At 41.0% G+C, this 22,421-nt stretch overlaps 1 protein-coding gene across 1 annotated transcript; it reads right to left on the reverse strand.

The window, feature by feature from the left end:
• Window positions 1-1,133: 1,133 nt before the first annotated feature.
• On the reverse strand, window positions 1,134-22,398 carry CIR1 (corepressor interacting with RBPJ, CIR1). Its single transcript, XM_042875019.1, has 10 exons — window positions 22,266-22,398; window positions 21,792-21,886; window positions 20,959-21,032; window positions 19,216-19,229; window positions 19,069-19,124; window positions 18,778-18,826; window positions 18,446-18,563; window positions 6,542-6,648; window positions 4,360-4,445; window positions 1,134-2,676 (listed from the first exon to the last, which is right to left on the reverse strand). The coding sequence occupies exons 1-10, from the start codon at window positions 22,335-22,337 to the stop codon at window positions 1,971-1,973; spliced, it is 1,377 nt and encodes a 458-aa protein (XP_042730953.1). The 5' UTR covers window positions 22,338-22,398; the 3' UTR covers window positions 1,134-1,970.
• Between the last annotated feature and the right edge of the window lie 23 nt (window positions 22,399-22,421).

Here is a 22,421-nt window from a genome sequence, read left to right on the forward strand (position 1 = left end):
CTACAGGGCTCCGTCGAGCGGCCGCGCCGCGAACCCGGCGCCCTGCGCGCTGCCCTCGCTGCGAGGGGTTCCGCCGGGGTTTTGCTCCGGGCCTGCACACAGGCTGCAGTTCTCCAGCCGCCCCGCTGCCCGCCCTACCACACCTGGCGCGGGGAGCCCGGCTACGTGCCTTCCCAAGGGCGGCGGGACTGCTGCGGGCCGCCCGGACCTTCAGCAGGGGGAGCCTCCCTGAGTACGAGCGGCTTGCTGAGAGCTCTTCAGCGGGTGGTCTCTGAGAGACGCGTCCAACATGGCACTCTCCCTGTTGCAGCTTTCATTCGCGGCGGCCTCACGTTGAGCCCGCGCCACTTCCCGGCATTCCTAGGGAAGGAGGCCAGGTGTGCTCAGCACGCACCTCGGCGGGCACACATGGCAGGGCCCAGCAAAGTGCCCACAGCTGCAGGCATCAGCTGCCCCTCCCAGGTGGGCACAGGAACCCTGCCACACGCAGAGCCCTGCCCCTGCTTTGGGAATGCACACCCATTGCTTGTTTGTTATCCCTTGAATTTTCCTGCTGTGTGTAACGTGAAGTTTGCCACAAAAACAGACCTTTCCCCATATCACACTGCCCATCCCAGAGGGACAGACAGCACGTTCTTCACAAGACAACGTTTGGATGCTTTGTATGGGCATTCTGAGCAGCCTCCTGTTCCTGCTCACTCAGAGCTCTCACGCACACATCACCACAGGGCTTGACTCTGCTGGATTGCGCACATCTTTAAGCCTGGCCACTTCATTAAGAACACTCGGAGCAACCTCACCCAAAAGCATTTAGAAGAAGGTGACATCGCTTAATGGCTCACCTTTTCAAACTCATTCACACGTGCTTAAAAGAGAAGCCAGGTCACTTCCACCATATATTATACTCTGAGTGATACTGAAAAACGGCATGACAGTTTTAAGAAGAAGTGGACTGGTAATAAAGCGCTGTTTGCCCTGGCAGTGAGGGGGGAAGAAAGCTGCCCATCGGCTCAGCAGCACCTTCACCTGTCCACTGATGTATCTCCACCTGCCGCCCTGAAACAGAAAGCAAAACATTGCCTTGTGCATTTGTACCGACTCAGAATACTGGAGAAGTAGGCAGTTCTCACTGCTTTTAAATAATAAGGTATTTTATTATTGACTTTCATAACAGCACGTGAAGAACAACGGTCACCAAGAGAAAGAAGTCTGTTCCACAAAAACGAAAGGATGGATATTTACATTAACTTCCTACTACAAACGATGAAACACCCAGAGCAGTTGAGGCACTAAATGCTCTTTTCATGTCTTGGGAGCTTATTGAACAATAACTTGACATTGTATTGACACACACCAACAGGGGTTCAAGATGTTTAGATAGCCCTGACCAAGCTGTACACTGCAGGAGGTCAAAAAATGTTGGCTACACACTTATGTGAACTATGTCTCTCTGTTGTTTTAACTCATGAAATTGATCTCTTACAGGGAACTTTAGCAAAAATGGTGCAGTATAACACAACAACAACAAAAAGCCCTCTACAACATAATGTTTTGATGTTGGAAGCAGGGATTTTACCCACAGCTATCTCAAACATTTGTTACCATTTAACATACCCCAGGATTCTTCCCCATTACTTCCTGCTTCCCCTCACAGTTGCATCAAAACAAAAATCACCACCGACAGAAATCAAGGATTTCAAACACTGCTCTGAAATACTTTAAAACTCAGGTCTAGGGATTACTGCATGCACACATAAGATATTTGCCAACAAGAATATTCATACAGTAAGAAAAATACCGCAACATTTGTCCTGATTTACAGATATTATAACATCACAGAAATGACGCTGTTGGCTTTATTTAGGAAAAGCTAGTTACAAAGGTTGGAAAGCAAAGAGCAGTGTGTAACTGAGCCCTTATTAAAGGTATCATCAGGAAGGAGACATTTTTGTTTGCACCGGTCCCCTACACTATCTCTTTTTTTTCCTCTCTCGGCTTCTGCTTCTACTCCTTCTGCTCCTTTCTCTGTATTCTACTTTACTGCACTTGTCTCCATTGCTCTCTCTGTATTTTTTCTCCTTTCTGTGCCCATCTGTGCTGGGGCTCCTGGTTTCATTTTTCCTGTGACGCTCTTCACCAGGGCTTTGACTTGGGCTTTTTCTTGTTTGCCTTTGCCTGTGACTGCTGTGACTTGTGCAAGGGCTTCTCCCTCTATCTGCGCTCCGGCTCCTGCTATCCCTCTCCTTTCTTTCAGTCTCTCTCTGGTGTCTGCTTTTGGACCTTCTTTCCCCCTCACAGGAGCTCCATTTGCTGTTCTCCGCAGAACTATCTTGCTTTAAAAGTCTATACTTCTCCCTGTCTTTGTCCTTGTTACCGTGACTACTGGAGAGATCTTCATAAAGTTTTTCCTTCCTAGTCTTTGCCTTTCCTTCTGAATCGCTGCTGCTAGCCTCTGAAAACTTGTCTTTTTTTCTTTTCTTAGAATACATCTTCTTTTGTGCTGCTTTATCTCTGCTGTCAGTCTCACTGTCGCTGCTGCTTCCTGAAGTCTCACTGGAGGATGAGGAAGAGGAGCTCATCTTATGTTTCTTGTGTTTACTCTTGCCTTTTTTCTTTTGCTGCTTTTTCTTCTTTCTGTCTTTCTTTTTCTTTTTCTTCTCCAGACGATCCAATTTCCTTTTATTTTCAAAATAAGAGAGTAGCGCAATCAGACTTGTTAACATGCTCTAGATTACAGTCATTGTCTTTTAAAGTTGACTACTTCACTCGTCCTACGCAGTAAATACATTATTTTCCATAAAAGCGTGTTGAATTTCAATCCTCGTCCAGAGAAGTATTTAAAATCATTTTAAGCTTCTAACCTTGAGCTAAGCATAGTTAGAATGTGGTTTTTCAATTCCTTATTTAAAAAAAAAGAGAAGTACATTTTGGCCTTATCACCAGGAATGCAGATAATTAATTGGTAGTGCTTTCTTACTGTCAGTCTGCTGGAGACAGTTTGGAAAATCTGCTGCTTTTATTTGTGCATTCTTATAACAGATTTTGAAAAGGAAAAAAAACAATTAGCGTTCGCTTCCTATTAGTGATGAAAACTGATATTTTAAAGCCTGTTCTCCAGGCAAACGATGCTGGTATTTTCAATAACATCTTCTGTCACAGGCAGAAATGTAAGTGCTCCAGCCACAATTACAGTGCTCTGTCATGCACACACACTCACTGCCATTTAACTGCTTTTGCAGAAGTTTGCATTCTTAACTCATTGCTTGCTGTGCTTACACTTCTCAGAAAATCAGTGAAGAATGACATTACCTGCATATTAAAAATATCCCTTCAGACTCATAAAATCCAAAGGACCCAAACATTTACTGAAGTTCAGCTTTGAAAATACGAAGTACTGCAATTAGCTGTGTTGGGCCAGCAGAAGTTCAAACAAAATACTGTTTTAAGTTATCAAAACACGTATACATTCCTTACTTAAAATAAACATATGCCCAGTGAATGATTGGTTACATATGCAGGTACGAGATGAACCTACCTACTCAGGTACCTGCTTAACAATTTACCTTTTTCCTCTTCTGCTTTCCATGTACACAGTGTGTTGGGGTTTGGTTTTTTTTAACCTTGAAAGCTGGCTGCACAGTTTTAACCAGTGATACCTGTATGGGATCCATCTGGCAGTAGCTCTTACACACATTCGTGTTACTTCAAAATAATGTTGCAAATTAGCAGAGGAAAATACTGCAAGTCACTTGACATAAGAAATAAGTAGGATAGAAGCAAATAATGAAAACCTCATCAACTTGTTATTAGAAGTACAGAAATACAAGGAGCTCCCTCTGCTGGCTTAGCTGAAGCAGCAATCTATAAACCCTTGATCCTAAAGCACATGACACACCTCAACAGAGATAACAAGGTGCAAGGTTAGGTTCACTTCAGCTGCATGGCATAAAATAACGTACTTGGCCAAGTTGTAAACCAGTAAGCAAGCATATATAACATTTAATTCTGGAAGAAAATACTGTCAGCAATGCAGTACAACATAATATTTTAAAACAGGAGTTGGCAGTACCTTCAATGAGCCAGTTATTATTTCAGAATCCCAGCCAGATGAGAAATAGGGCACAATGCAAAGGCATCCTGATTAGATTAGAACGGACCAGTTAAGACAAAAAAAGCTAGACAGACAGACACACTGCATAGTGCTTTTTGGGGCCAAGTGTATGTCAAACAGAATTCACTTCTTCTGTAGTGATGGTGCTAAGCTCTTCGATGATATAGGAAAGGTAGAGGGACAACAAGACTACTATGGAATCAGAGCTACTGCTGACACAGAGCCCTTCCACTTCATACTACGCTTACCTTAAAAGTTTCTGTTTCTGTTTGGTTGACAGTGACTTTAAAAATTCAACTTCTGGATCATCATCTCCTTCGCTTGCAACAAATTCCTAGAAAAATGCAGTACAACTTTAAGTCCTTAGATAAAGATAATCTCCCCATTCAGATTGCTGCATTAGAAGTGATGCATCTGTGCGTGCCTTGTTTTCGCACAGGCACGAATGTGCTTGCATTACCAAGTCAACTGAAGACTCCTTGGGAAAAGCAACATACTCGCTGCAAGGAAAAAAAAAAACACCAAAAAACACCCACCCACATTCTGTCTCCAAGCTGAGTAGGTGCTGTAATGTGGGGGCTATACAACAGAAGTTATTAGTAACATATGAAAAATCACTGCCAGGGAAAGAAACATTTCTGAAACAGTTAATAAAAATGAGCCAATTTTGGAGCCCCCACGATTCCCTAGGATAAGTCACCTCATTTTTATCATGCTTGGATGAATAGGTACGATGCCAGTCCTGCTCAAACCCAGAGTAATTTAAGCAAATCACTTTTCTGTCTCAGTTTTGTCATTAGGAAAATGGGTATTAACATATCTACCTTACTGTTGTGCTATTAGTGTTTAAATGCTCATGAAGTGTTCTAGCAATGCAAAATATGGTAATCATACAATCTGCATACAGTACTGCAGTCAACAAAGCATAGCTACTTTATGACCCTCAATTCTTCAAATTATGTGCATCTGGTACATTACAGTTTCTTCACCACAATGTTTTTAATTTTAGCCACACTTAGGAGGGGAAAGAAGAAATAAAGATTAAAAAGCTCTTCCAAAAAAAAAAAAAAAAAAAAGAAGAAAAAAAAAAACCAAAACTAAAAACCAAGAAACATCACACCTAATGTAAGGCTAAAGTACTGGTATCACTGTGCTCCATTTAACAGTGCTCAGATGCTACATTTTTTCTATAGCACACAGCTTTATAAAATGCAGTTACAGAGGTTGCTCCAGAAGTGCTGCTTTCCATTTTATTATGTTGGCCCACAACGTCAGAGGCAGATGCGGGTGGTGTGGCAGCAGAGGCTGAACCTTCCCACCAATATTCCATTACGTGCTGCTGCTGTGTGACAGATGGCAGCAGAGGGGCAGTCTGACAGAACGGTGTCTGACATGGAAGTGGGCACAGAGCAAAGCTGTGCCATTGAATTCCTCCACGCAGAAAAAATGGCATCTTCTAATACTCATCGATGCTCGCTGAATGTTTATGGAGCTCAAACAGCAGATGTGAGCACAGTGAGCTGGTGGGTGGTGTGTTTCAGCAGTGGTGACAGCAATGTGAAAGATAAGTCATGTTCCAGGTGGCCATGCACAGCTGTCACACCACAAAACAAAGAGCGTCTCACTCAGTTCATCTGTGTGAATCAGCTTATGGTGGTGACCATGTTGAAAAATAGTGTTTTGTAGCTGAGAATTCACTCCATTAAATAGTGTTATACTGTGCTCTTTGTTTTCATCGTTGTTTCAGTGGAAATAAATAGGAAGCATTACTTTGGGAGCAACCTGCATACATCCAACTGTGGAGACAAAAGGAACTGTTGATTTACTCTGGCATTTCAAGAACCAGCTGAGGACTGTTGTCTTGTCTCTAGTTTAAACTTGGTGACATGGCAATTTGACCATCCTCATAGTATCTCACAAGTAATGCATGTGAATTTTTCACTTTACATTATTATGAAATTGCCTCTACTTGAAATATACTTTGTGCAGCCTAAGTAATAACAACTAAATATTGTCTCCCCCAGAAATAAGACATAACAACGCTCAGTTAACCAAAAACACCTTCAGCTGCAGCACTCCTGGCAATACTTGGGCATGCTTCCTCAAACATTCATGCAGAGACCACCGCTGCATCACAAGTACAAGGTAAAACCCATAACCACTTCTTTACGAAAAATTTAATTTCTAGTCAACCAAAAGAGGTATTTAATTTTTTACAAATAGATTAAAAAAAAAAAAAAGGTAACTTATGATTCATCATTCTGACTAAAACAGAGCTGGAAAACACAGTAAGTTTCTGGAGATTTTCCACTGGTGCAGCTATTCAGCTTTCCTATGGATATGCATATTGGAAAACATTAAGCAGCAATTCACAAGCAATCACATTTAGATTTATAGACATTTTCAGCTTACTGGTAAAAAGATCATTACCTGTGATGGATCATTTGCGGTCAAGTTTCTCCCCAGTACATTCTGTTTCAGTGCAAACCCACTGTTTCTCATCTCCGCTATTAGCTCCGAGGGGTGCATTGATGGCCCTGTTCACAAAAATCACAGTTTGAATGTATCATTTATATCTCTCTACCTTTTTTGGACTCCACAGTAGGAATTCAGTTGAAGCTTTGTTAAGTAAAATCACAGCTAAATCAACTCAATAATCTTCTGCTGAGCAAATAATCAGATATGATTTTCTAAAACAGCAGTCTGGAGATTCAGAATAGAAAATAATTGCATTTTTCTTTAAGTACAAGGGGATTCTCTTATGTAACTTTGTCATGTTGAAAACAATATATTTAGGTAAGTGTATTTCTGCTATACTACAAAACGCACAGAAAACAGAAAGAGAAAAACATAAAACAAGACTCTTAAGTGCCCCTTCTCCCCTAACACAATGGGAAAATGCACTGCTACTACACCACTAATAAAGCATTTTTCATAATCTTTCACGCACTTTTGAACTTAAACATAAAAAGTACCCATCATCAGAAACATGGTATACAGACAGAAAATAAATACATGGAAAAATCAGTTAGGTCCTCACTCATTCCAGGGCCCCCCAGACGTGCTGTGCTGTTACTCTAAGTGCGCTCGCAGCTTTCAGCTTTAAAAGCCTGCAGTACCTCACATTAGCATAGGTGTTTGGGATTAGGCACAGCAGCTTTGTCTGCCTCGTGCTGGCTTCGCTGTAACTTACGTACCCCACACCTGGCTCCTTGGTGTTAACTGAAGGCTACAATTATCGATATATAAATCCCTGAACAGGCATTTTCTCTTCACCCTAAACACACCTGCTTTCAGTAGGTCCCTTTTGGTAAATCTCCATAGCACTTCATTCACTAGCCTTCCTGTCAATGACTGTGTAAGGCAAATGGAGAAGGCAAGCTAAAGTAAAATTCGAAGGCATGTTATACCGAGTACGGAGCAATCAGTAATACTTCACTAAACTACATGTAAATCATGAGATCAATTTCCTCTTACAGAACACATCCATCCTGCTTTGTGGTTTTGAGTTTCTGGGTTGTGAAGAACAAGACAATTTATTATTTTTTTTTAACATGGGTAAGCGTAGAAAGTAGAATTACCATGGAAAACATCAAATAGCACTTTCTCAAAAAAACCCATCAGCTTTGAAGTTCTTGACTTTTACTGTATTACACACTGCTCACTGAAACAAACAGGCCTATACACTAAGAAAGAATGAAGAAAACTTTGGAAATGTTTCAGGATCCCCTGCATTTTTTCACCAGTTTATTTATTTTGCCAGGCAAAACAATTTTCTGATGAAAGATCCCTCTCAGTCTTTACTCGAGTCCACGTGGTCTGTTAAGTAAGGGCTTACCTTTTTCCCATAGATGTACTTTTACCCATAGCTCATTTTCTAGAAACAAACCTTTCAGGCATTCTTTGTTCACAGCAGCACTGTGAAGAGGTAAGTAATTTCCTCCTCCACACAAAAAGCCAATCACAAATGCACGACGCTACTGATTTTGGTACATTTCTGCCCAAGTGACTGCAGCTGTGCTGTAAAGCACAGACCAACACAAGGAAGAGGAGGCCTGCTCACACCGGGATCAGCACAGCCGCACACATAATAGCTATGCTAAAAAGGAAAGTGAACACGGCTAAAACGAATTTCTAGAAGCCCTGCTGCCATGTTTATTACTGACATTGAGGAGACACATTCATAGCTCCATCTGCAATGGTTCAGACACAACATGGTACTACTGTAGCAAGGACAGCTGACATATCACTCTTACTCCTGTCTGGTAGACAAGTTACACCAAACGTACTACAAGACCTTGAGATTCAAGTGGTTTATGAATCCAACTGTTTCTTATCTGCTCTTCTTTTCAAACTGTACGTTAAGGACAGACGGTAAGCCTGGGCCGAGAGGCTCTCAGTTGGCTAAGCTCGCGGGAATTGATGCTACCTAAGTATGCCACAAGTGGCATCCATCAATTTTCAGTCACTCTGTCATCAGAAAAGAAACATTCTTTGTGTACTGTGCAAATGGACGTCCCCCGTCCCGGTTTTACCAGTACTGCATATCATGACACCATGCGGCAGGCTACTGGGTGTGGAGGCACAGTGCACTGCACAGCAGCGTTACCTTGTTATCTTTCCTCATCTTAACGTGGTTATTCTTTCCTTCTCTCCAAAAGGGACCCCGTTTCCGTATCATGCTTCAAACCACAACACCCTCACATGTGCATTCCTTAGGGCCTTGTGAGACTGCCCGTGAAGAAGGCAGATCTGTGATCTCATGCAGGTGAAAAGGACCAGAGAGGACATTATGTCACAAGTTAATAGCAAGCTAGATGTAGAAATTCTGTAAAAATAGCAGATTGCGAGGAATCCTAACAGAAGTCTCTCAGTGTTCCTTCATCAGCTAACTAAAAATAAGCTCAGAGTCATAATGTTTCATCACCTGTTTCTCATTCTTTCTGAAACAAGTCAAATAGAGCACATAGCTATTTTTAAATGGCAATTTTTCAATCTTCCAAGCTTATTTTCTAGAATTTACTTTTTTTTTTTTCCACTTTTTTTTTTTTTAAATCTTTTTCCCAGCCTGAAGAAATACTGTTTTCAAGCAAATAGGCTGCTACTTCTTCCTACTTCTTCTCAGAGTTCTTAATGTTTTTACTCTCTCTTATATTTTGTTCAAGGTAGTTTTAAAGGAAAAAAAAATAATAGATGGCTCAGTTAACTCAGGGTTGGGACATTAAACCTGAAAACTCAAACCATTCAATGAAGTATGGAAAGAAGGATTTTAGTCTTCACAAAGTACAACTCGAGCACAACCTTAGCTTGATGGCTGTTGGTGCATCTCTATAATATTCATGCAATTCAATAAGTAGAAAAGCTGTAAGCAGAATTTTTCTGAAGCCATGTGAGCATCAATTATGCTGGATTTCACAAGGATATCATATGAAGACTTCTACAACATATTGTCAATTTGTTTCTATAATAAAGAGCACTCCAATTTCTTACTGCACTTTACTGAGATCAATTTAATAGAATCGATTCTGCTTCTATTAAACAACCAGGGGGCAATATAATTCTGGATTTCAATTACTGACCGCCAAGCTTACAGTAGGCTCTCCCACCCCACATTATTACCCCTGCTCACAGCCCTGAAACAAGAGAACCTATAGCCAAAACTGTCATTTTCCATTTTGTCTGTACTTTTCACAAAGCCACAGACGCAACGAGCGTGTGTAATGCTTTGTTGTTGCCAGAATGTTTCATCTAATGAGCACGGGCAAAGGACTCCTCCTTGGGAGAACAATGCTAGCTGTAACACGCCATCCAGCAGACCTCCATTAAAATGTCTAAAGCACATTTTTCAAATTATCCAATATTATCCAACAGGACGTTAAAACCTTTTTTCATAACAACTGTGATTAAATACCAGTTTTTCTACAACAGTTTCAGCGGCAGTAAGGACAGACCATAATACTGTGATTGTCAGTATCACCAAGATAGTACTTTTCCATCTATCTGCTTGTGCTACCCTCGACAGCGTCAGCTCAACTTACTGATAAAAGCTTTCACTACTGTCACCAGCACAGATAAACAAACCCATTTATTCTTTGCAATCGATGAAGTTCCTATCTAGATTTTTATTTGAGAATACATATGAAAAGCAAAGAGGTAAGAAGCAGTAATACTGTAACCAGCATCCCGCCTGTGGCAGGAGAAATCATCCTAGCCAGTACACAGCAGATGCAGTTACATAGTGTTGCAAATTGAAATAAGCCATTCCATATTTAAAAAAAAAAACAAAACAAAACAACAAACCACCTGAAAAAAGCAGTATATTCTTCATGGTGCCATTTTAATTACAACTTCTTAACCTTCATTTCAACTAATGCTCATTTTTTGTGACAGCGGAATATTCAGAACGTGTTTGGGCTTTTCTAGAGCTTCCCCATTCCTCACCATACCATAGCTATCTCCTTGTTTGCTAACAGAGATGAAATTCATACAAACACAAATAGAAAGCACACTGGCCTATCTGCTAGCCCTTCATCAGTACGCTTCACATTCAGTATACTCCTCTCTACCCAGGCTTAAAAAGTCACTTACAAATCAAGGACAAGAGACTCTCAAGGCTTATCCATTATTACCACGTGCTTTTTGTTAACAAAGTAGAATGGTGGTGACATGCTTAGGCCTTTCTCATGCTCACCTTGGACAGCATGATGCCATAATTCTCCCAAAAAGAAATTTGATTTGCTATATGATAGCAATATTAAAACCACGCTCTGCTGTTGAATAAATCAATCACATTGGCAACTGCCACTCAGATCTTAAAACCTTATTAGTGATCTCTAAGCAAAACAAATAGGAATTTATTGAATTTCCATTGAAGATGAACAGTGCAGCATAAGCTCACAAGCAAAACAACTCCACTGGCTGAGAACAGCACAGCTGCACGCTACAGTTTCCAAACAGGAACACAAAAGAAACAAACAGCATCTGGTTCTGTTGCGTCTGCAGGTGGACAGGTGGGATACTGTAGACCTGCGTACACCAGGAAGATTGCAAACAGCTCTTTCACCTTAAATAAGTGATGGGAAACCATGCCGCTGGTTGCCTCAGCAGATGATCACGAGAAGGGTGAATACAGGCTGAAATCAGAATGTGACTTTGCATGGAGGAAGGGAGTACCATTTAGACACAAGGCTTTTTGGGTTTTGCTTTAAAAGACAACCTAACTTTAAAATTATGAGAGACAGGTTTGTCAATAATATACCCACATACTTTTTGTGCTCTCCATACAGTTTTGTATGGTTCTTTTTTCAGGTGGCTTAAAAGGAAATGGAACTAAAAAGGGAAAGAATTACAGGCTGAGCCTAATCACACCATATCTTCTGTGAAGTTTCACCGCAGTTGTGGCAGAGATAAGAGTAGACACTTCTCATTTATCTAAAGGACAAAGAGCTATTATCATAATTATGTGATCGTGACCCCGGACGTGAAGAACCCAGCAAGTTTACGCAGCCTCCACTAATTCAGAACTGATCATTTTTCACTGATAATTTTTCCATCTCTTTCGGGGATGACTACATTCAGACCATATTTACACTTCAAAGCAACTGCTGCAGTTGGCATTGAGAGAAACCAATGAATACAAAACCTCTGGCTTTTAATTAGCCTTTCTTCAGAGCATCTGCAGTTTAACTGAATGTAACACATTGCCGTGCTTTTGTCCCAGGCTATTTCAGAGAATCTTGAATTTTTAAGAAGTAAAAAACATTTAAATCATCAAACTGCTACAGGAATCCATATTTATTACTCAAATGCCATTCACACCAAATACAGAGGGTTCTGAAGCATAAATGGAGGGCTATTCTGAAATGAGATAGTTGAACTACGTGAAGACTCTGTTAGGGCTCCTACTGCACACAATCAAAGGTCTCAGCTACAGATCGTAAAGGAAAGTTTCATGCGCTGCAATTCTGCAGATGACCATTTATACTAATGATCACAGTTAGCATATTCAAATACCTCTCCTTTGTTAACACAGACTCAAGAGAACACTTCAATCCATTCCTGCATTCCCAATACAATGCACTTCTTATCTGTGGGAAAACAAAACGGTACCGCATCTGTCCCTGGAAAACACGCAGGGAGATTCTACTGATAACATAATACAGACATAAATCTCATTTTTCTTGTCTTAGCATGGCTGACGATTTCCATGATCTCTATGGCAAGCGATTTCACACCCCAAAGAAGCTGAAGGTCAGAGTGTGACCGGCAAGCATAGTGAGTGCGGGGACACTGCGGTAACATAAAAGTGGCACAAACTTCAGGAGGTGCTGATGAGCCTTTAGAAGGCTGCATTTACACTGACACACCAAACCTTTTCATCTTGGTAGAACGTCAGACGCTACATACACATACATGTCACTCAGTCACATTTCGACTTCTATTTGCCTCAGTTTTCCATAAAGGCATAAACCATTCTGCAGAATCGTTTCTTCACTGGATAGGACATATATGGAGCCAGTTGACTGTAACATGTTGAAAGCAGTACAGAGCAGAGAATGATGCCCAGCACTCTCCAGCCTAAGTTCAATAGGCCAAGAGCATCAGATTGGACTGATTTATCTGACCATGGCACTTACAAGCAATGTTGAAGCGAATTAACAAAATTACTTCAAAAGTTTTTGCATGTAAAACCTATGAGTCTGTGTTCTAATAACTCCATATGTGCATATACACACATATATGCACAGCTGCATGTAAAGTCAGAACCACAAGAGATACTTTCATCTTGTCTGAACTTTGAAAGTTAGGATTTTTACCAGTAAAAAAAAAAAAAAGAAAAAAAGGTAAAGCAGTTTAGCCCAAAGCAGCATTTTGATTGCCTAATTTAACTTTGTAAAGGAGAAGTAAATCTTATCAGTTGGTCTCTGTACGTGTCACAGTTGGAGCATTCTAACACTACTTTGCAGTTTCCAGTGATCAAAGTAACTTACTTTATATCTAAAACTAAGAATTTCATAATGGAAATAATGCAACATCAGGGGGTGCAGTTATCATGAAATAATTACACTCCTGGGAGATTACAGACAAGGCTGTACCCCAGGGGTGTGATTATCCCATGCTAACCACATCCACTGAAATTGCCTTATTGCAGAAATAATCTCTATTCACTGGTGAGATATTATTCAAAAGGCGCTTTTTTAATGGTAAGATTATTATTTTTTTTTCTAGTATGAATTACCTGCTAGATTAGTAAAATAGTCCCAGAAGCGAAATAACCAAGCCTAAGCTAAGGGACTGATTGTAATTATTTTGCTGTTTGCTGGTGCACTGCAGTGCATTTTAGATCTTGAAAGATAGAGGTCTTCTACTCGAACAGAGCGGAGTTGCCATGCACGCTGCACTCCTGCACTGGTTCCACTTGAGCAAAGCAGAGTCAGCAACTGGTCTCTGTGTGAGATACTCAACGTTGAAACCGCACACCGATTGCTGTTCTGGATTCCATGCAGGAAGGGAGATGGCAATGCAGCCGTCACATCAGATAAATGCAAAGACCAACTGCACCTCTTTCCTCAAAGACTAACAGAGTAGCACTTCAGATAACCCAACTAAATCCAACAAAGTCTCATTTTCATTCAAGTTAAGCTTTTCCTCCGAGGCTGAAAAGCCTGAGTCCAAATAAGGAATTTTACTCTGCTCTCTTCCTGAAGGAGAACATTGGAACACCTACTGCACCTGCATTAAGCGCTATTCAGTTTTTCTCTGTGTGTTGAGATGCATCATTTATAGCATATGAAAGGAAATAACACCGGCAATTAGAAGTGAAATGTGCATTTCTCATACCTGTAGCAGAAGGTCTTCCTAAGAACAGACTGGCCTACTTTGAAAAACTTCAGGCAATAAAACATCAAGAAATGCAAGAATGCTGGAATGCAGTAACTGTGCTTCTTGGCAGATCACAGTCCCAACTACTAATTCATGTGCTATTTCTTTCCCTCTGACATGACTTGTTTCTGCATTACTTTCTTTTATTTTAAAATCCTACTGAAGCTTATTGATTCGAGCATTTAAAGCTCTGCTTTTATTAAATTGAAGATGCCATTCAAAGAAGACCTTTTGAGGGCATTTCAAATTTTTGAAGGAGAAAAGGCAAGATGGGGATGGGCAGTTTCTGCTTCCTGTTGGCTCTCTGGTTCAGCCACGGGACCTGCCGCAGGGGGTGGGATAGACCCAGAAGCATTTTCTTCTTTTTGAGGGTACAGAATAGTATAGAATAGTGTTTGATAGGCACAGGCCAGGCACCAGCACAGCACAGCGAGCTCAAACTCTTTCATATTGCCAGGATCAGGGCATACCTTTTAACAACATTCTGTCAGCTTTTTAGGATTCTGCACTTGATAAGGGGTGAATTCCAAACCATTCAGAGATGGTGATTAATACCTGCCCATCTCCTCCCACACACCTTGCCACCCACAGCCACCCCGCCTCAGGGCACATCTCTGGCTGGTGTTTTGCAATGGTTGTTTAACCACACACAAAACCAGAAACACAAAGAAGACACAGCAATAGGACTGTGCCAGTTTGATCATCCCAGCTATATTCAAAATTTTCAAAGCCTATTTTAACTTGCCTGTAATAAAGAGCTTGTTAATAGCCCTCACAGTAAGGTTCCCAAATTGCTAGAATGATGGCAGTACCGAGTACAAACACCACATTAAGATCCTGGTCAATGTAATATGAGCATGTGCTATCTACAAAATGGCAAAACCACGTGTAACCTTAGGCCAGCCCCCAGCAATGATAAGAATGGAACTAAGAAAAGTAACAATGAAAGCAAATAAAACCACACTGCCAGTGAAAGAATCAATACTGTGACCAGCAACTACTACGCTACTATAAAGCTTGTAACAATTTTAACGTGCTCTAGTCAGATCCATCATTATCTTCACTCTTCAAGCCCCACGCTGGGCACTGAAAAGGCCTGCTATGGTCTAACTTGGCAGTCAGCTCAGAACCACACAGCCATTCACTCACCCCTCCTCCAAGCAGGAAGGAAAAGAAAATCAGGAGAAAAAGCTTCATGGGTTGAGATGAAGACAATTTACTAAGACAGAAAAGCAGAGTTGATGTGAAATGCCATTGCTTACCACCTGCCAACCAATGCTCAGCCAGTCCCCAAGCTGTGGCAGTCCCCAGCCAACTCCCCTGGTTTTATAGTTCCATACTGTGTGGCATCATGCAAAACAGCCCTTTGGCCAGGTTAGGTCATCTGTGATGGTTCTGTTCACTCATGGCTTCCTGTGCCCCCCAGGCCCTCGCTACCAGGGCAGTAAGAGAAGCTGAAAAGCTGAAACATCCCTGGCTTTGTGCAGCATTGCTCAGCAACAACTACAACGTGTGTTGGGTGTGGGATCAACAGTTGTTTTTTTCCTAAATAGAACACAGCATCTTAGCAAACATTATAGAGAAAACTAACTCTGTTCCAGCTGAAAACAGGACAATAGGCTAGATTGCATCCTTCAAAGAAAATTAGTTTCATAAGCTATTTGCAGTACTGGATTATTAACTGTTATACTATTTTTTTACTATTATTATTATCATATATCTATTTCTTAGATCATTGCACTCTTCATTTATGAGACAACACTTACATTTCAAATTTCACAACACACAAAGCAGGAACAAGCTTTCAGAGACGGAGCTCCTGCAGAAGGATTTACTTCCTAACCTTTCAAAGTATTATTTACTTTAAGTAGTATTTTCTGCCTTCTAGGCCAATCAAAGTAAGAATGGCACAGCAGAACACATTTTCAATGTACTAGAAAATAATCAGAAAAAAAAAACAACTAGGAATAAGCAGCTTAGAAGTAATAATGGATATCACTACTGATAAAGAGAAGGAGGAAAAAGCTAAGCTCAGAGAGCTGCGTTTTATAGAGGAAGACAAGAACATTCACAGAGGTGCTCACTGGTTCAGCATTAAGGCTCATAAAAAGCATTGGGTAGATTTTACGAATGGAAACAACAATGAAGAGAAACGGTCAAAGCAAGATTATACTGTGCATGTGAGGGGGGTTGATCAGAACATGACAGGTTTTGGCTTTCTACTATTGCAGTGCACTGTCAGGAAATGTAAAAACACTGTTCTGACAAACTGACTTCACTCTCAGCTAAGGCTAAGTTCACAGAGCTGACTGCAGATCTGCACACGGTGAAACCTGGGTAGAGCTCTCAGCAACACGAAGACAAGGATTTAATCCCCCATCCCAGACACCATAGGACCGGTATCAGGGTTCAGCTCAAAAAATTGTAAAATTTTTGTAAAATGAGATGTAAGCTTCACCTAATATGCATAAATTCTGAGTCTCAGGATAATTACTGAATTCAATAATTTGTGTTCTCACTTAACCGTATACTTCATGTACAGTCAAGGAAACTCCAGAAGCTCTCAGAGGAGCATAACTTAGCTTGTTATTAAATCGGATGAAGATTTAGAAAAGCTGATGAGAGGATTGCATGCCCGAGGTTAGAAAAAGCAGACAACCTTTTTTACTGCTGATCTAATTAATGATATTACCCACTCCTATAAACCTCTTATCTGCTGTTAGATGAAGAACTTACAATTGTTTTAAATTTTACCACCAGTGTTTTTACATACAGTTTTCTTGAAAGAAAAAATGAGAAGGTAGTCGTATCATTACAGCTGACTATTCAAACCCAAGATCACAGTGCCTTACAAATTATATATACAAACCCCGATCTGTCACCCGCCCCTACTCGCTGAAATCCTTCCTCTCAGCCTGCTAAAGACTGTGCTCAGCACAGCACACTGTCTTCCAACTTGGAAATGCGAGGTCACTCGCACAGCCTGAGTACATGTAAACAGTTTTACAGCTTTTTCCTAACACAAAATTCATCCTGCGCATTAAATCCCTCTCTTAGGCTTTGCGTGACTGTTTGGAAAGCTGCCCAGACAGCATCTCTCTCCGTAGGAAATACGCAGCATTCCAACTTTCCTGCATCTAGATAATTAGATCAGTTGGGTTTGAAGCAAGCAGTTAGCCTTACGTTGACACTGTGAAGTGTCTGCATTAGAAATAATGACTCCATTTTCAAGCTGGTGCAATCATGCACCAAATATTTTTCAAATTTCCCAGCCAAGCACTCCTAAAAATTGCCCACATCATTTGAACTGGAATAAAAACGTTCTGTAGCATAAAAGCACAACTGACGTGTAACAGTTGCACTGTATCATTCTACCCCCACCAAATGCTCCAAGCAGTTTTGTCTAAGGTAGGAATCAGATAAGAAGAAGATTTAATGTTATAACCTATTGAATATAAAGGCTGAGAATGTCAACTGCAGCATCGCTAACACAATGGTATAATCATCAGACAATGCCTGGGAGCCGAAGAGCAGAAGAGGCATTGTTTCCTTCAACTTAAGTCTTCTGTGCCTCATCCCAGAGAGATGAAATATCTGTGTGGTGTAATTCTGAAGGCAAGACTGTTGGTAGGCCCAACGTGAAGTAAAACTAAGAGCTACTACATAAAATAGATATCCTGAGCAGAAACAGAAGAACAGGTGTTATCAAGCGTGCAGCCATAGTGATATCCCTGCAAAAGTGAATGATCATGATCTTGGAGTGCAGTAGCAAGTCGGAAGACTCACCCACATTACCAGGTGTCTTGTAATAGACCAAGATTTTGAAAATATTAAAAGCATTACTAACTTGAGTCAGCTTACAGCACTCTAGGCAAACATCATCTAATTTGAATGCTTACATCCACTTATTTATTAAAACCTAATTAAAAAAAAAAAGTTCACAAAGCAATCAGAAGCCAGCTGAAAGGAAACCAGGAAAGCTCAGTTCCAGTTACTCATCCATTTTTAGAAGTGCAATCAAATATACTAAAAAAAAAATCTCTCAATTTTTTCAAATGATTAACAAAAATATACTGATACACTACAGCTTCTCAGAGCAGTTTGCCTGAACATGAACTGGGACAGTCTTTGACAACACATTACATGATTACTTATTTGGTAACAGGTATTCTCATTCCGACGGAAACAATTTCACTGCAGCTTTCTGACATTATGTCAGAGGAAGAATCAACAGCAACAGTCTTTAGAGATTCTTCAAAAAATGAGTTAGTAACCAGAAAATTAGATCCCTAGCACTTGAAATGATCAGAAATGTTGGATAGAACATATGAAATAAGAAATCTTTTCCCCATTTCACCAACCTTTCGAAAGAAGATAACATTTGCAAAATTAAACCTGAGAAGTTTTCCCCACATTTTTATCCGGACCCTCAGAAAGGCATTTGCTGCCTACCTGAACCATCACTGGACACTGAGCTCGCGTTGATTCCAGAAAGGCCGAATAAAGGACATTCTCGATCAGTGTTTACATGGCCCCACTTGTGGCACTTGATGCATCTCACATTCCGCACCTAGAAGGTAAAAAAAAGAAGCCAAACAACACTGTCATAAGTTAGTTAACAATACAACTTAACATTTACAGAAACATTTGTGTTATTAGGCAGAAGAAATGCTTTTAGACTCACTGAGAAACACAATAAAATTAAGTCCACGTGGATACTCTGCAGTTAGATAATATTTGCAATACACTCAAGACCTCCACAGCGTGAAATGTATGTGACTTGCCTGGATGCCAAACGGCTGGTCTCTGATATTCATGTCATCCTTAGCGTACCTGTCACACAGACACAAAATGCAAACACATCGTAAATTCACTTTGTTTTGTAAACCATCACACACCAAACTACTTTGAGACCTCTCCAGGTTTACAGCTTTTACTAATTAACTGCATGGGCATGAATGATTACGCAAATGACCCGCTAAAAAATGAAACTGAAAAGAAAGTAGAAAAAGAAAAGACCACGGAAGGTAAATTAAAAGAATATTTTTTCTCTGGATAAAATCCAGACATCTTACTTTTCTCGAGGGGCGACTTTCTGCCATTCAAATTTGTACTCAGTCTCTCCTTCTTGCTACAAAACACAAAGCATGGCAAGTTTGAGCTTTTCCAATACACTTCCAGTAAGCAGGTAGAAAACACAATGAAACGACGTAATAAAATACCTCTTTAGTTTCCTCTTCGAATTTTCAGAAATCATGAAAAGAGAAGAGACAATATATTAATTACATACATAAAATGCAGCTGGTGCCCAATCTGGAAGCAAAACATGTTGAAGTATATACTAATACAACAGTAACTTAATTAAAATAGAGAACACAAATAATCATCTTCTAGTATATGCAGTTGCAAATCCTTTAAAACACAGCCATCTGTTAAAATTACATTGCTGTGATATACAAGCACAAAAATTTGCAAGTTCTAGCCAGGGAAACACTGTACAACAGCTTGGGGTTGGACAGCAATGCTACAAAGTTCTCTTTGGTTTTCAGAGAGAGAAAATTTGTTTCCTAGTCAGTATCTAGTCATCTATCGTAGCAGTTATAGAGGGACTCGCCCTGCCAGAAGGTTATCATTAAGTTGATTAATATGCAAATTCTGAATTTAATGGAGGAAGTCTAGTTAGATTTCTCTACTCATATTTCCCAAAACAAGTGCTTCCTAGACTACAGACTGTTAAAATGTGTTTCTTTGCTAGCTGGTTCATAAAAAATAAATTGCAATTTACAAAAGGTTTTCCTCTCACAAGGTTTAATGTAATTCCTATCAGGCATGGGTTTACTGCAAAACAAGTTCTATTTATGTTAAATTGAATACTTTGGTTACCAGGATCTCAAAAATACCCTAAAAACTACTTAATAAACATTACTGTGTCATTCACTGTGTCAGTCCCATGGGCCCATACCTATCATTTCAGTTTCATGTTTTAAAAAGGTCACATGTAAGGGAAAGATAGTAAAATATTTCTGTTCTATATTTTGCATGTGTAATAATTAAAACAAAAAATTGTCAAGAATAAAATTTCAGTTTGGTGGAGATGGTATTTCTGGGCTTAGAAGAAGTGAACAGAGTCCGAGCCTCCTCCAGAAGGTCGGTCAGCCTTCAGGGCTTTGAATCAGCCCTGGTGAGCCTTCTCAGGCCCACTGGCTGGGAAACATGCCCGGGCCACATGCTGGCTTTACTGAGTCTGCCTGTCTCAGCAGGTTGGCACAACAGCTACAGGGCAACCTGCTTTCAGGGAGAAACTCTTACAAATTATGTTTTCTTACTCCTGTGCTTACACCTATCAGTCACTAAAACTTAACAATGTCAACGTGTCCACAAGGCTTTCAGGAACTCCTGCTCATGAATGTATTAAATATAGTGACAGCCAGACCCACCAGAGTTGAGTCATCCAGCATTTATTACTCACAAGACATCAGCTAATTAACTTCTTGCTTTGGTAACTCCCGTGCCTGACACGGATCAAGCTGAATTTCGGGCAGAAGTTTTATGCAAAAGCTACCCTGCTATTATTTTTACCCTGCTATAAAAAAGGAGAGCTGGCCAAAACAGTTTGTGCTGCTGGAGCCAACGTGCTGGTAAAGACTAGCCTTCCTCACCCAGTGCTTTATAATGCCTTAAAGAAACACCTATGGCCAAGCACAGAACCTCTGATGTTGCCATATCTTCCCTTCACACTGAACTGTTGCTTAAAAAGTATTTCTCAATTTGACTGAAATTAAAGTAGTGTGCAATCAAAATTATTAACTACGATCCATCTATGCATATATCCAGTAGGAGGAAAAAAAAGCAACACCTTCTAGCATTACTCCTCTATGACCATACTGTTTTATTATCTGAATGACCATATTCATTTGTTCAGAGCAACGTTAGCTCTGCCTGCCCACAAACAGACATCTCAGTACCTTTCTTCGCTCCAGGTGGGGCCTCGTACATGAAGTTAAGACCATTCTTCACGCGCTCATCTCCCATAAGCAACCTGAAAGGAACAGTTTGGAGTGTTATACACAAAGCGTTCAGATAGGTATTAGTTAATGAGAAAAGAAAAAAGAAACATGCAGCAAAAAATTATGATAATAACCAGAAATTTTCCATCTGTTAATCAGCATACCAAAAGCTGAATATCAAAAACACAAGGGCCCAGTCAATGCTTTTGCATGCTTCACTGTGTACCAATGATCAGACATATCAATCACAGCTGAAACACAGTTCTGCATCAGAACGTGCAATACCAGGTCACCTCCTGTCCTGTTCTTTGTAGCAGTGACTGAGGGAGAATCTGATTAATGTTGAGAAATATCTAAGAGGGAGGTGGGAGGCAAACGGATGAGGCCAGGCTCTTCTCAGTCACACGTACTGACGGGACAAGGAGCAATTGCCTAAATCTTGAACACAGGAAGTTCCATACAAACGTGCAGAAGAAATTCTTTACAGTTAGGGTGATGAAGCACTGGAGCAGGCTGCCCAGAGAGACTGTGGAGCCTCTTTGTATGGAGACATCCAAGACCTATGTGGAAATCTACCTGTGTGACCTTTTGTATGGTACCTGATTTAGCATGGGTTGGACTCGATGACCTCTCGAGGTCCCTTCCAACCCCTGCAATTCTATGGTTCTGTGATTTGAAAGCAGACCTTGTTGATTCTGCTCAGACAGCAGTTTTCCAGTCACCATCCTCATTTACCGTGGTGGTCAGAGAGAAACAGTGCTTCAAGTAGCTCAGGAAGAGCTGACTCTCACCTGTTATCATAGGACTCCTGTTCTTTGAGATACTGTTGCATTAATTCTTCTTGTTTCTTCTTATCATAGGATATTTTCTGTTCCGCCATCCATACCTAGTTAAAACAAGAGGTTTCCGCTTCCAGCAGATTGTAAAACTGTAGGGTACTGTAAAACACACCCTATAACCACTTCATTGGTTTAGCACGCTGAAAATCAGCTTTCATCAAAGCATAATTTTGATAAGCTAAAACTTCAACGACATTTGAGAACAAAGGCGGGGAAGCTGAATAACGCGGAGGGAAAACGAAGCTCGGACACCGCAGCGCTGGGTGCCAGGAGCTGCGGGCAGCGGCCTGCGGGCAGGAACGGAGGGCAGCGACGGGCAGCATGAGGCAACACCGCGCCAAGCGGGGCTGGAGCCAGGGAACGGAGACGGCCGTAGGAGCCCGGGAGCTCTGAGCCGCGGCCGGAACGCGCCGGAGCGCCGCTCACCTTTTTGATGTTGGACTTGGAGGCGGGGTGGAAGTCCTTCTTGCACATGAAGTTGGCGAACGACTTCCCCATGGCGGCGGCGAGGAGCGGCCCGCCGGCTGAGCGCAACCGGCTCCAGCGCTCGCTGCGGGCCTTCCGGGCCGGCGGGCGGGCCTT

This window comes from Lagopus leucura, unplaced genomic scaffold (genome assembly GCF_019238085.1).
Source record: "Lagopus leucura isolate 7727_CA_CO unplaced genomic scaffold, USGS_WTPT01 Super-Scaffold_100012, whole genome shotgun sequence".
NCBI classification, from domain to species: Eukaryota; Metazoa; Chordata; class Aves; order Galliformes; family Phasianidae; genus Lagopus; species Lagopus leucura.